The 14,528-nt window shown below is 44.7% G+C and overlaps 1 protein-coding gene and 1 long non-coding RNA gene across 2 annotated transcripts in view; one reads left to right on the top strand and one right to left on the bottom strand.

Annotated features, from left to right (window-relative positions):
- LOC113594637 (uncharacterized) overlaps nt 1-8,411 on the bottom strand; it is a 337,503-nt gene extending 329,092 nt beyond the window's left edge. Inside the window, exon 1 of the long non-coding RNA XR_008297018.1 lies at nt 8,247-8,411. This is a non-coding gene — a long non-coding RNA (uncharacterized LOC113594637). The remainder of the gene's footprint in view (nt 1-8,246) is intronic.
- A 150-nt stretch (nt 8,412-8,561) lies between these two features.
- The window catches only part of LMCD1 (LIM and cysteine rich domains 1), a 57,953-nt gene continuing 51,986 nt past the window's right edge, over nt 8,562-14,528 (top strand). The window contains exon 1 of the mRNA XM_015069303.3: nt 8,562-8,722. Within this exon, the coding sequence (XP_014924789.2) occupies nt 8,681-8,722 (42 nt within the window). The 5' untranslated portion in view covers nt 8,562-8,680. The remainder of the gene's footprint in view (nt 8,723-14,528) is intronic.

Genomic DNA, 14,528 nt, shown 5'->3' with positions numbered 1-14,528 from the left:
CTGCTCCTCCCCTACTTGCTCACTCTTTCTCTCTCGCTCTCAAAATAAATAAATAAACTTAAAAAAAATAAATTTAAGATCTCGTGGTTTCGTGAGTTCAAGCCTCGCATCAGGCTCTGCTCTGGCAGTCTGTAGGGGAGAAGACCTGTGAACATATGACAGACCCTGCTTGGGATTCTGTGTCTTTCTCTCTCTCTGCCCATCCCCTGCTCACACTGTCTCTGTCTCTCTCAAAACAAATAAATAAACTTAAAAAATTAAAAAAAAAAAAAAAGAAAATACTTTCCTAGTGTGACAAAAGATGAGACTACTAAATAAAGAATTTAAACTTGGAAAAGTAAGGTCTTTAGGGGGATACAGAACACCTGTTTTTTAATATCTCAAAATTCAATTCACCCACCCCCACCAAAGATAGGATGGGTGATAATACCCTACTGAAAAACATTACTCATTCCACACTCACACGGCCCTTAAATTGTACATCTTTCCCACCCTCCATCATAATCCAGAATCTGTTTGACAGTTTTTGGTCTCAGCGTGTCTATCTGTGTCACATGACATCATGGCCAAACCATGTGTCTTCGGCTGTGAGAACAACTTGGGAAATCAACAGGAAGCCCCAGATCTTCCAATGCCTAATTTCTGATAACTAAGAATCTTTCCTGAAATCTCCCATCCACCGTTTTCTTCTCAGTGAGCTCATCTAGTCTTTCCAGAAAGGCTGATCAAGTGGCAAGGCATTGCTGGACTTCGTCAGGGGGATTTGGTGTCTTCATACCTTGTTCATCAGCCACAGGACACACTCATCTTTCAAGAGTTCTGGAATTCTGCCCATGGATGTCTGAACACTCCACTGCAATCCCAAAGGACCTCTTAGAATGTACATGTTTAGCCACAGAGGATCCAAGCTGTTTTTAAATTAAAACCTGCCTCCCATGAACATACTAAAATGACCATTGAACAGTATTTTGACAGTCCTATCATCCTCCTAAGAATCTGTGATTGTAACAAAATACATGGAACACTCATTCAATGCCCTTTTCCTGGTGTAAGGGAGTGGGGGGCGGGAAAACTCCCAAATCCAGGCTGATGACAATGTTAAAGGTCACTAGGAATATTTTCTAAGAGAACCAAGCATGGTAACCACTTGCCTAGAAATTAGTTAAAAAGTAATTATACAGTTACCACACCTTTTCCATGCTGGGCAAGAGATTGAATACTTGGTACATACATTAGCACATTTAATCTGCCTAGGAGTCCTAGGATATTGGTATCACTGTTTCCATTTATAGATAGGTAAATTGAGGTTCCCAGTGGGTGTCCATGCAGGGATTTGAACCAAATGCCCCTGACTTCAAAGCTGATGCTCTTACCCCTCCACAGGTTGCAACACAGTTACCAAGATAGGGGAAAGGATGGCTATTGACAAAGTGGAATGGAATGGTGGAATGTAACTGAGGCCAGATAAAATAGTCCCTAAAGTCTGGGGGAGAGAAGACCTATGAACACATGACAACAGTTTTCTAACAGATCAACTGTCACTATTCAAGAAAGAGAGAGCCCTTCAAAGACATTGCAAAGGCTAGAAAAAACACGTAGGTAACAGCTCTAGGAAGGCAGATGTCAGCCAAGGTAACACAGAACCTTCTAACAATGAGAGATGTCCCAAACTGCCAGATTGGCCCAGTAAGAGCATGTGTTCTCGGACATGGAAAGCATCCAAGCAGAGGGTAGGTGCCGCATGGGTGGGGATGGGAACTTGGAGGTTCTGGCCCTCTTGTTTTTTTGGGGGGTAGATGCCCACTCATCAGCTGACAAGTTTACCCTTGCCTGCACCTGATCACCATGTGCAAGTAAAACAATGCAGAAACAGTCTAATGCAAGTTTCATCTCTGAGGCTAAAGAAAGGAACAGCAGGGAACTGTTACTCTGAATCTATTTGTGGATTTGAAGACATTCCAAGGGACAGAAAATTTGGGAAAGGAAGGAAACCATGGGTATTAATTACTTTGTATCAAACAATGGGTTGGGTGCTTTGCACATGCCCCCTCATAAAGCAGGGTGCTACCCTCTGGAAGTAGGGCTGATCACTTCCGTCTTACAGCTAAAGCAGTCTAAGAGAACAGTTAATTTGCCCACAGCCACATAGCTAGTAAGTAGTATAATCAGGGCTCAAACTCAGGATATTGGTATCACTGTTTCCATTTTACAGATAGGTAAGTTAAGGTTCCAAACCCTCACTCTTTTCTCAACAGTTTTCTGCCAAACCCAGCAGCAAGAGAAGCATTTTGCTGCATCTTGGCTGCAAAGTTGATGCAGGTCAGCAAATTACAGCGATTCAAGAGGGTCTACCTCAGTAAAGGGCTCCAAGTCCCCCAGCGTCTCACATTCAAGCCTTGTCCCCAAAGACACAAGACTGGCTTTATGTCAGCTGGAACCCTGGCATGGGAACAGAACATTTGGAAGGGCCGTCAGGCGTAGACCAAACTTTTGCATATGACCCACATTCATTCCTCACAATGAGCCCCACTGTGACACAGGAGAGGGCCAAGGCACAAGGGAGTTATGCACCTAAAGCCACTGTCAATGGCCATGGGCAGCCTCCTCTTCATGACCCTAGAGCAGCTGTGGCAGTCTTGCCCTGGGGAAGGCCCCCAAATTTGTCTTGTTTCTCCCAACACCTCCAACTGGTCTTCCTATTCTAAGCATTTGCAAAGCTCCAAATCATTTTAACTAATTCACATGCCAAGAGCAGAAAAGACCACATGAGAAACCCAGAGGGTGTTCTGTATCTCAACAACCCAGCAAAGGCTACAATGAGATCATCTCTAAAATCCACTCTGTTTCAGTACAGGTTAGGGCCCTGGCTAGACACACTTGAAGGGGTGACTGAAGGAAATTTAATAAAGGCACTCTCAGTGAAGGAGAAAACAAAGTTCAAAGGACTCACTTGAGAAGAGGAAGCACCCTGAGGCCAGTGACAGCAGGAAGCAGGGACCACGCCCAGGCCTGAAGCAGCCACGGGAGAGAGCTGTCCCCAGGCTGACAGGAGCTGTGGCTGTTGGTAGAAGAGCATGACCATCTCTAAAATCCAGGCCAACAAGGCGGAAGAGGGGAGATTAAATACACACACCCCTGATCTCCTACCAGTCTCCTGCTTCCAGGAAGACAGCAAAGGGGCCCGAGAGTGGAGACCCATATGAGTCTCCAGGTACAGAGCAAAGAGTGGATATGGAAGAAAACACAAAAAATACCCATTACAATCCTGAAAGGTGAGGAGCCCATTCTCCCCGTCTTAGTCCAAGCTAAGCCCTTACTGTAAAGCCAGACATCTTGTGAGTGATCCCAGTCGGGTTTGGATCCTAACTAGCTATGAGGCTTTAAGCAGCTTAAATAACCCAGCGGGGCTCCATTCTCTTACCAGCAAATAGGCAAATACATTGTCCGAATGCCTGCACCCATCCCTGTGACAGAGCTAAAACACATGCAGAGATTTTCTGGGTCTAAATCCTGGCTCTTCACACTCTCTCACTGACCTGGCAAATAAAGGGAAGGGCTCCATTGCACCATCAAGTGGGATATGTATCTGATATTCAGAGCAAATTTATCGCTGCCTCCTAGTAAATAACACATTTGAGTCACAAGTGGCCTTAGAGATGATGGCCAGCCATATCATTTTAGGAGAGCTAGGATCAAAATGTAGGGCTCTGGACTCCTGATCCAGTGCTCCTTCACAATGGATAGATTCTCCTTGGGTCCTTCACAGTCCCAGTCAAAGTTAGGCTACAAAGCAGGAGAATGCTTGGGTCCAAAAACCATGTTTTGTTTTTATCCCGATGTTTTGACCTTATAGACAAAGCCTTTCCTGATCTAGGAATCCATCCAAAAATCTGGAAAAAATTAGATAGTTATTCTAAAATTAAAGTCACTGTAAGAATGGCAGGAAATAAACCAAAATATTTAAGTTGTGAACAAGTCATATATACTTGGTATAAATGATGGTCCAAGTTGATACAAATTAAAACATGTAAGTGGTTCATGGTATATTTGTATCAATTAATATTAATATATTAAAATATATCATATGGTTCAGGGATTATTTGTATCAATCAATTATTGCACATCAGAATATATCAGGTGACTCATGGATTATTTATATATACCTACTCTTGGGTGCTGGGTGTTTTAATGAACACAATAGGTCTAAAAACTCATAACCAAATAGAAGCCATCACTCATGTTTGCATACTAAAACAACTAAGCCACACCTGCTACAATGTAACAATAAAAACATCAACATTGTGAGCCATTAATTATTGGCAAGTTCCTAAAGTGTCTGGCATGAAGCCAAAAGATCTGGATTCAAGGTTTGCTTGGCTTCTTTCTACCTTTGTGACTTTGGCTAAATCACTTGCCCTTCCCAGTGTAAGTAGAGTAGAGTTGAAACAGAGTAGACCAGACATGTAGTTATTGGTTTTCAGACCCTTGGTCTTTCCACCTGATAACAAGCTAGGTCTCTGTTAGTACCTTTTGGGCATCCTTGCTGTGAATTAAATAGTAAATCAGATACTGTCATTCCCTGCCCTTGCTTAAAACTCTGTAACTGCTCTGTTCAATATGGTAGCCACTGCCCACAAGTGACTACTAAGCATTTGTAGTGTGGTTAATCTCAACACAGGTGTACTGCAAGTATAAAACACACACCAGATTTCAAAGACACAGTACCAAAAAAAGAATGTAAAATATCTCAGTAATACTGTATATCAATCACAGGTAGAAATGACAACCTTCTGGATATACTGGGTTAACTAAAACATGTTATAAATAGTTCACCCATTTCCTTTTACCTTTTTTTCATGTGGCTACTAGAAATGTTTAAATGACTTAGTTGACACACATTATGTCTCACATGGAAAGCACTGACCTATAATTTCCCTCTCTTCCCAGAAAAGAATTTAGCCTCCATAGCAAGGTCCAATGTGATCCAGTTACCAAATACCTCTCAGGTCCCCTGATGTATTCTCCCTGTCCCTCACTGCCCTCCAACCACAGCAACCTTATGATCTCTCAGACACAGAAAACCTGTACCCCCCTTAGAGTCTTTTCACTTATGACTCCATCCTTCTGAAATGTTCTTTCCATGGAGACTCTACTCACAGCTGACTCATTCTCCTTCTTCAGGTCTTAGCTCACATGATCCCTTCAGTCAGGCCTTCCTGGACCATCTGACGTGAAAGGACCACATATCCAGTGAATGTCTTTTCCATGTACTTCCTCCAAAGCAATCACTGCCATCCTCAATTACCTTATCTAATTATCTGTTCACCTGATTAATGCCTGTCTCCCTCCACTAGAATAGAACCTGTGTGAGGGCAGGAACCTTTTCTGTCTTATTCATGGTGTGCCATATCTCAGCTCAGGGCCTCCTAACCCATTGTAGTTCTCAGTTCAATGTTTGTTGAATGAATGAATGAGTGAACAATGAAAAGGGCAGGAGACAGAGTGAAAAATCCCAGTTAGGACAAACCCATTGGTAATGACAATAACAACAACACCATTTTCAAGTGCTTAACTTTTTCCCCATAATCAATCCTTAAGATTCATTTGAGAGGTAAAGCAGTACAGTTGAAAGGACACAGTTTGGAGTTAGAAATCCTGAGTTCAAATTTTAGCTCTGCCACTTACTAGCTATGTGACCCTGGATAGAGCTTGACTGTCCAGTATCTCCATTTTTCTCCCAGAAAAATAATTAGAATTATTATGGAATAATTAGAAGTATTCTGTGATTGTCTTGAAGTTCAAGTAAGAGAAGAACTTTGTCAGCTGGAGAGCTCCAATAATGTTTATGACACCAAAACATTCTTGAAAGGGAAGGATTAGTTTATGTACCTGGGGTGTCCCCAGTACCCAGCACAGGGCTTGGCTAAGGCAGGTGCCCCCAAATTGCTTGAAGGATGAATGAAGCTTCTGATAAGCCCTAGCACCACAAAGCAATGAACATTGGGAAAATCAGATCTCTCACTGTTCCTACCTAGAAATGACAGTCCACTTTCTTCCAAACAGAAGCAAAAGGATCTCAGAGCTAGAGTGAAGCTGAGGTGTAATGGTCACATTTCCTCCTTTTTCCAGAACAGTCCAAAAATATAATAGTCTGTCCAGCTATCCAGCCAGGACTCTGAACTATAGGTCCCCTGGAACATTTGGCTCAAGAGAAGGGTTTGAAGAGTCAAAGTCAGCATCTTTAGCTGGGGACAGAATAAGTACTAAGCAGGGACTGGGGGGGGGGGTGCCTTTCTGCCCACAACAGGTTATTTTCCAGAAAAAAAGAGACTGAGCCACCCTAAGCAGTAGCTCCGGATTCTCACAAGAGCCACAATATCTGCCTCCTTAAATGACACTGGGGCCAAGGGTAAATATATGGAGAGGAAGAGGGTCATGTGTTTGGAGCTATACAGTGTTAAAGTTAATACAATTAGAATTATTCCACGAAACAATAATTTCTCAAGATGGGGCAAAAGGGTGGCTGGGAAAGGAGTGAGAAATGACTTCACTGAGAAGGCTTCTGCCCAGTTTGCGAGGGATAAAGCCTGTCTTTGCTATTCTCCTGGCTTCTGTTCCTGTAACTCTGAAATACAAAGGCTTCTGGCATGACATCCCAGTTCAGCACTTTTGTTCCTAGGATTTGCTACTGAATGGGCTATTCACATGGAAACTCTTTCAGGCCAGTCTTCTGTTGGCCACCGTTTATTTATACAGGGGTTTACTGTGCAGCCCACCTTGGAAGTTTGGACAAACTAAACCAGGTGTAGCACTGCACCGTTTCTTCCTAGCCCTGCCTGCCTGCTCAAAGCTGATTAAAAGACAGAACCCAACCTGCATTCACGCAACACATGTGTTCCAAGTGTCTGTCACATGCTAGGTGTTGGGACTACAGCTGGGAGCAAGCAAGACAAACATCAATTCCAGCAGATCCACGAAGGAGGAAAATGGGGAATCACGAACAGAAAGCCACCTTTTCCAGGAATGTAAAAAAGGAATCATAATTTGGGATCATTGGTTAAGATTTGGGATTGCTGGGGATGATGATGATATGTTAACAACCAAACTGGAGGAGGTTTTAAGAAGGAAAGTATCTCCAATAAGAGAGGAAGCCCTAGAATGTGACCTGCAGCTCCCCCATCCTCCCAAATAAGTCACATAAAGTACTTTAAGACCACTCCCCCTCACCCTTTCAGTCTCCCTGCAACCTGGTTTATGTTAGCCCACCTGAGTCCTGGTAGAAGAGGGTACTCATTTCTGGCAGTGAGTTACAGGACCGAAAACCTCATGAAACAGCAGTATTCTCCCCAGGGTAAAAAGGGGTTGGGGTTTAGTCCTCTTTCCGGGCAGGGAAAATGCCCCAGGACCCCAGGTTTGTAGAACCCGCTTAATAAAGATGTGGAGTTATAGGCACACAGCACGGCACTGCGAGGGAAGACCTGGCTGATAATGTCTCACAGGACCTGTTATGCTAGACATGGCCAGACACTTTCCCCCACGAATGTGAGAAATCCACAGAGGGAAGCTTGCTGGTCCAGATCTCCATAAGCCAATTTTCTGAGTTTAACTAGAATTTCCTGGTTTATGGCTTGCTATAATCCCATGCCCCTTCTTCCCAGGTAAGCGCTCACTCTCACTAACTCAGATTTTAAAGCCTTGCTGAAGAGTTCAACTTTGGACCAGTTATCCTCTCTGATCCTGTGTCCTCATGTACCAAATGCGAGTGAAAATCACCGTCATTATCATCACGGCAACAAGAACACCTTAAGTACTCACGAAACTAGAAAGAAAATGTGCATCTCAGCGCTTATTTAAAATCAGAATTGTATTCTCCTCCTCGCTGAATTGGGAGGGTGTACTCTAACACAACTTATGGAAGGCAGATTCATAAAATTTAGAAACCTGCATTTAAAAACAAAAAAAACAAAAAACAAAAAAAAAAACAACACTTAACTCCGCTGGACTCTCACCTCTTGTCTGCTCACTGGAGGGAGGACTTGCCCGGGTTGGGGAAAGTTAGCAGGCCCAGTCGGTGAGGCTGAATACCACCTGCCTCCCCCGCCTCGCCCCGCAACACTCCCCCCCCCACGCCCGCCCTCCAGAACAAGGCAGAAAGGGTGGGAAGGGGAACACGCTCAGCATTTATTTTTGGACCCAGCTCACTAAAAATACCTCGGCCTACCAGTTTGATCACTCTCCCCTCTGACCTGAATGGATCGCGGGGCCCAGCAGCCCGCCCCACCCTCTGCCCGTTGTCCTTTAAAGGAGAAGGGCGTGGGGACGGATTCCTGCAGCTCACTCGAGGGACTGATGAGAGCCGCCCGGACGGGCAGGGGCCGCGGCCACACTGACGTCAGGGCAGCGCTCGCGCCGCAGCAGCCGCCCAGCGCGGCCCTGGCCGCCCAGAGGGAGGGGGTTGAGCCGCGCGCTGCGATTGGCTGGCCGAGCGCGAGCGCTCGCGAGGATTGGCTGGCGCGGTTTTAGAGGGAGTCCCGCTCTCCAATTAAAGGACCTCGCGGCGCCGGGCTGAGCGCAGAGCTCCCCCTTGGCCCGCGAACCTGGCCATTCAGCCAGCGCTGTCCCCGCTGCGCGCCCTAGCGCCTCTGCCGAGAAGCCAGGCGCTGTTCCTGCACCACAGAAGATGGCAAAGGTGGCTAAGGACCTCAACCCAGGAGTTCAGAAGGTGAGTTGCTATCTGTCTGTACTTAACCCACATTCTACCTTTTCCTTGTGCCCCTCTCCCAGGTTTCGCGGAGACTTCCCCAGACGTAAGTAGAAGGAAATTCATTAAATTCCAAGACTTCCCAGAAAACAAGTTGGGAATACATATTTGAGCCAACAGGCACACACCCTAAAACTTACTCTTAAAAGCCATTGTGTAAAGTATTTGCAAAGAATCTTAGTTCTTCGGTGATGCTAATTAAAATTTAAATAAAACTTTTTTTTTCCTTTTTAAGAGTAATTCTATTGTCTGAAACGAGGGGGAAAAAAAACCCTACCTCCTCCCACCCCATCTTCCACCTCCTGGAATTGAGGTGAAGGCTTGGGGGAGAGTAACATTTACTCACAAGGAATCTCCCCTTTGGCTGTCTGTCCTCCTAGTATTTTGTGTTTTTCACACACACACACACACACACACACACACACGTTTCTTTAGTTGGTGATGTTGGCAATGGCAGCAGTGCCAGCACAGGGGAACTAATTTCTGTCCCCAGGGTCTGCACGTTTCCCTTTCAGGAAGGGCTGGCCCAGAGCCCAGAAGGTCACGGGTGAATTACTGCAGGAGAGGCCCTCAGCTGTGCCTGTAGCTTCAACACCCACCAGCTACTTACCTGGATGCAATTGGGAGAGGGCACAGGTCAGAGACTTAGAGGGCAAGTGAGCTGGAAAGGAACAGAGAGACAGCCTAAGCCAGTGGAGAAACAGAAGCCCAGGGTTATAGAGCATTGGTTCCAGCAGGCAACACAGGGTAAGGAAAGCCTTAGGCTCTGAAACCCTGGCCCTGCCCCTTTTTAGCTATACTGTTTTGACCAAGTCACTTTTCTGTGCCTCATTTTCCTTGTCTCCAGTTTGGGGGATAATAGACCTCGCCTCCCTCCCAGCAGTTGTATCAGTAATGATACACTATGGGTTAATCTCCCAAAGCAGTCATTTTTAAACTCTTGCGGGCAGAGTTCTCCTTAGACATCTGCCATTACCTGTGGAGTAGAATGAGAGGCAAAAAAACCAAAACCAAACAAACAAAAAACCCCAAACCCATGTCCGACTCAAAATAAAAATGCAAGCCAGATACTTAGAGCCACAGAGTTCGTGCATCTGATTTATTGCTGCACCATTACATAGCTGTCCTGCCCCAGACTCCCACACAGAGTCCTGCAAACCTTTCTGAATGTGTTCACCAAGTCAGACTTAATCAGGGCATCTCTGGAACGTACCGTGTCTCATCACATTTGCCAGACTATTTGGAGAATCAGGTCGTCTCTCCTTCTATGGAATTCTCAGAACACTTTAGATCTTGGTAAGGTACCTGCTAATTTCTACCTAGTAGTGAGTCCTGCACAGACTGCTCTTAATTCTTTACACATCTTTCTACACTCCTTGAAGGCAAACCTTTCTGGTTCATCTCTGTTCCAGCACAGCATACCATACACAGCAGGACTCAATAAACTACCGGGGAACCACTGAATATCCGTCCAGCTAAGACCATAGTGTTCACGGACAGTACATTTTGTACATGAATGTTTTTTAACTTGTATGTAGCAGCCGGACATTTGTGTGCCTGAACTGCCTCCCCAAATTCAGCTGAGGTAAAAGAGTTTAGGGCTAAAGGGGCAGAGCTCCCACTGTCCTCTACAAAGTCAGGTGATTTGGGGATGGTTTTACTACATGTTGACTGATAGATCATGTCTGAAGTAAGGCAGAGTACATGGAAACCCTCCTCCTTACTGAAAGCCAAAGCCACAGCTTGGAGGAAGCCTTGTTTTTATTTTCCTTTGCATCGGAGAGTGTGATTATCCGGATTAGAGGTGGAACATGTTCTCCTTCTTGTCACCCTCTAGTGCCAACTTCCTTGGCCTGCAAAGGGTTTATTTTCCATTTAGATCCAATTACAGGCTTAGAGAAGGAATGTGGTGGGTAGAGATGAAAGAGTGGACTTTTTTTTTTTTTAACCTCTTGGGACTGTGGCAATGAGGACGGTCACCACTATGTAGATTAACCAAAGTCTTCAACTCAAAAAGTCAAGGGAAAAGAAGGGAGTGGGAGAGAACTTCTCTTTGCTGAACTTTATAATAGTGATTAAACACTGTCATACCAACAGCATGCTGAAAAGCTTTTATTGCATATTTACTCTTTAAATCTGCAGCAGCGGGGCGGGGGGTATAACATTTGGCTTCAGGATGCCTAATCACACGTAGGCATTTTGAAACCATTTCATTAGACTCTTGGAGCTGCAAGAGACGCATTTACAAAATGAAAAATGGTTTAAAATGGCATACAAACTGTCTCTGCTGCCCTACCCCCAAAGGGAAGAAGGATACGAGGAATCCTTAGCAGCTGGAAAGTCATAAAAAGGTCTTCAGGAGAACATAAAATCCAGAACCCGGAGTACCCTTAGAGACTGTCTAACCAATCTAACAGAGTGGCTCCTGAGGATCACATACCTAGTTAGTGGCAGACCTTAGAAACAGTTACCTGCCTCCTCTCATCTGTGCCAAGTTCAATGCTCCCAATGGCTACTCTTGAGCCATCATGTGTTTTTTTTTTCTACTGGGAAAGAGAAGGTGTCCTAGCACAGAAAGTTCCCTGAGCATAGTCAACATTCCTTGGTAATAAAGGGCCTTGAAGGCCAAATGCCATTTCTTTTAGTGGAATCAACCACTACTGCGGATTTATTCTGTTGTTGATTAAGCAAATTTAAGAATACTGGTACTGCTGTTCTTGTAACCAGATCCAGGTTCCTACCCCAACTCTACCACTTACTAGCTATGTGCTCTTGGGCAAGTGAATTAACTTCTGAGGCTGTGTCCTTATCTGAAAATTGGAGAGATGGTCGCAGCACCTACCTCCCAAAGTATCCGTGGTCATTAAATGAGATAATGTATATGACAGGCTCAGCACGGCAGCTTTCAGAGTTAGCTAGTAGTAGTAGGCATAGTGGTAGGAGTAGTATTGGTTGGCAGTGGTAGATTTCGATGGGTGTGTGAATGCTGAAAGGAGTCTTTTGGTGGATAAAGGACATGCTTTTCTTTATGACTATCTCATCTCAAGAGCAACTAATTTTTATTCAGCTGAACCAAAGCCAGTTGCTCAGTCTTGATAAGTTGAACATTGATCTTGTCTTCATTCTCCCCCCAACAGATACAAAATCTGCTTACAGGGAACAGAGATCACCAGTCATCTCCCTCTGGAGTCATAGAATTTTAGGCCTGAAAAGGGACATGGAGCTCTTTTCACTTTTTAGACAAGGAAACTTAGCCCCAGAGGGGTCCAGCTCCTTACGTGAGATTGCTGAGAAAATGTGCCGAAACCCATTAGGCTTTGCAAGAATACGGGCCTATTGGCTGCCAAGGAGCCACTTGCAGGAATTTAGAAAGGACTAGAACAAAGAGATCTAAGAGCATGTTCACTGTTGACTGTACATGTGCCAGTGGATTGGCTCCAAAGGGACCAGTTTTTTCTGTTTTCACCCCTCAACACAATGTCAGAAGAGGATTACATGATGGTTCTAAGTGCATTGCCAGGTTCAGCTGGGCGTCTCCCCACATCCTCGTCTGCATCCCCTCCCTCCTGGCTTTCCTGTCCCCCGGCTTCATCCTCTCCTCTGCCCTCAGCGCTTCCTGCTTTCACCTCCAGTTCCTGCAGTGTGCAAAACTGCTGGCATGTTGCCTGAGCGAGCCGATCCAATGTAAACACAGCTCCTCAAGAACTGTCGTTGGCTCCTTCAATCTTAAAAATATACTAGGCTGTCACTTAAAGATCTTCATAGCCAAGGCAGTGGAGACATGCCCATAGGTGTATAAGGAACTTGGCCCCAAAGAGAGCCTTTTTAAAAAAGAAAGACAGAAATTATCCAAGTCCTTCTTAAAGGATCTCTGAAAACAGATGCTGAAGCCATTACTTGGTAAATTGCAGATACTTGTCATCTTGTGCAGACCTGTGTGAATATGTGGGGTTGGCGGCTGCTGATGGACTTTCACCATTGCAACCACCACCTGGGGTGGTGGGGGGCAAGGAAAGGCTTAATCACAGACCATCTCCAGGCTTTACACTCAGCCATCTAGGCTCCAAGACCTCCTCTCAGCCAGGGCTTATCCACCATTCTATAAGCAGGACATGGGGGAAAGGACTTCGGTATTTCCCTCTGAAGTTCCGATGGTTTGATCCTCTCTCCACATTAACTAGCCAAAGGTGACAGGAAGAAAAAGAATAGGCTGAGTCCAGCAAAAGCTGGGGACCAGGAAGGAGGGACAGTGACACAGGCTCACGTGTGCCTCTTTCTTTCCCACCCCCATGCCTGCCACTTCTGGTGAGAATAAGGTAAGGACAGAAAGGTGAGGGAATAATTCCTCCTACAGCCTGCTGGAGTCAGCAGATCTCCTGAAGAGGTATTCAATTTGATTTTGGAAAGGAGATTCATTTTTGCTTTCCAACTTACACATTCAAAATAGCATGTGATTAATAAAGTGGAAATCTGTCATGATGAGCATAGACCTTGGGAGTTCTTATCTCCCCAGGGTTCATCCAACACCATTGAAATATTTATTATGAGAAGTTTTCTGGCAGGGGTTGAGTCATGATAATAACTGCAGGCATTTCTTTACCAGGTGACTTTGGACAGGTCACCTTTCCTAGGAAGTAGCGGACCTTGAAGGAGAACCAGTCTTCTTTTTCCCTCCAGTCCACTGACCTTTGCAGTACACCAGATGGTCTCCCAAATAGCAAATGATTATGGAAAACAGGCCTAAAACCTTGTCCCACTGAAAGTAGAATTGTGGAACAGCTCTTCAGGACATCCAGAAGGAAGAGACAGCTGTTGTCCTTTAAGTGCCTTCCTTTGGAAGTACCACCCCCCTCCTTTTCATTTGCTGTTGGGAAGAGGATTTGGCTGGCAGCTGCCATGATCTTGCCAGGTGCAGGGCCACCAACCACTTCTATAGGAGTCGCTCAAGATGATGATATTTCTTTAACTCCACATGGAATGTCTAGGGTGTCCTAAACCTATTCTTGGAGCTTCATACATATCAATGGCATGGATCTGCAGAAGTTCTAGAAATGCTTTCTATAAAGCTTTTATAGAAAGCATTAAACAAAAAGTTGGGTCTCATTATGTGCACTGAGATTCTTTTAGTGGCCAGCACTTATACTTGGTATCTAAGCCTAAATATCTGATGTGGAAATTTGATGGTGGTTTCACAAAAACAGAAACGGTAATACAATTACAAGGCTTTGTCAAACTTCCAGATCAACTCTTTGCTCATTGTCTGCTGTTTTATATGAGAAGCAAACCCTTTTACATTTTCTCTCAGAAGGGACATGTTTGATCTTTTATCATTTATTTGGACTCCTGTCCCCTAAGGACTCTCCAGGAAGACTCCTTCATTCTCTGCTAGCAAAGACAAATTCGAGGAAAGACAAAAGAGAGGAGGGAAAGACATCTCGAGTACATGCGGGTGCCTGACATTTTCTCACATCCCATTTAGCCTTAAAGACTACCATGCAAAAATTTGAATATCCTTTCTACACATGAGTAAATTAAGATTAAGTTTAAGTGATTATATGATGGCAGGTTACAAACTCAAACCCAGTCTTCTCTGGTCCCAAACCTTAACCTCTTTCCACTCTAAGAAAAAAATAAGAAGGCTTTCCTCAGAAGTAGCAGTCTGGTGGAGGGGAGCTGTGATTATCAGCGAGAGCTCCACTCAGAGATCAAAGTCCCTCTACACCTTACTAGTCTGATTCAGGAATTACCCAGCATTTACCAAATGTTA

The sequence above is a fragment of the Acinonyx jubatus genome, chromosome A2 (assembly GCF_027475565.1).
Source record: "Acinonyx jubatus isolate Ajub_Pintada_27869175 chromosome A2, VMU_Ajub_asm_v1.0, whole genome shotgun sequence".
Classification (NCBI taxonomy): domain Eukaryota; kingdom Metazoa; phylum Chordata; class Mammalia; order Carnivora; family Felidae; genus Acinonyx; species Acinonyx jubatus.
Note: the sequence above shows the minus strand (reverse complement) of the source record. Positions and strands in the feature narration are given on the sequence as shown.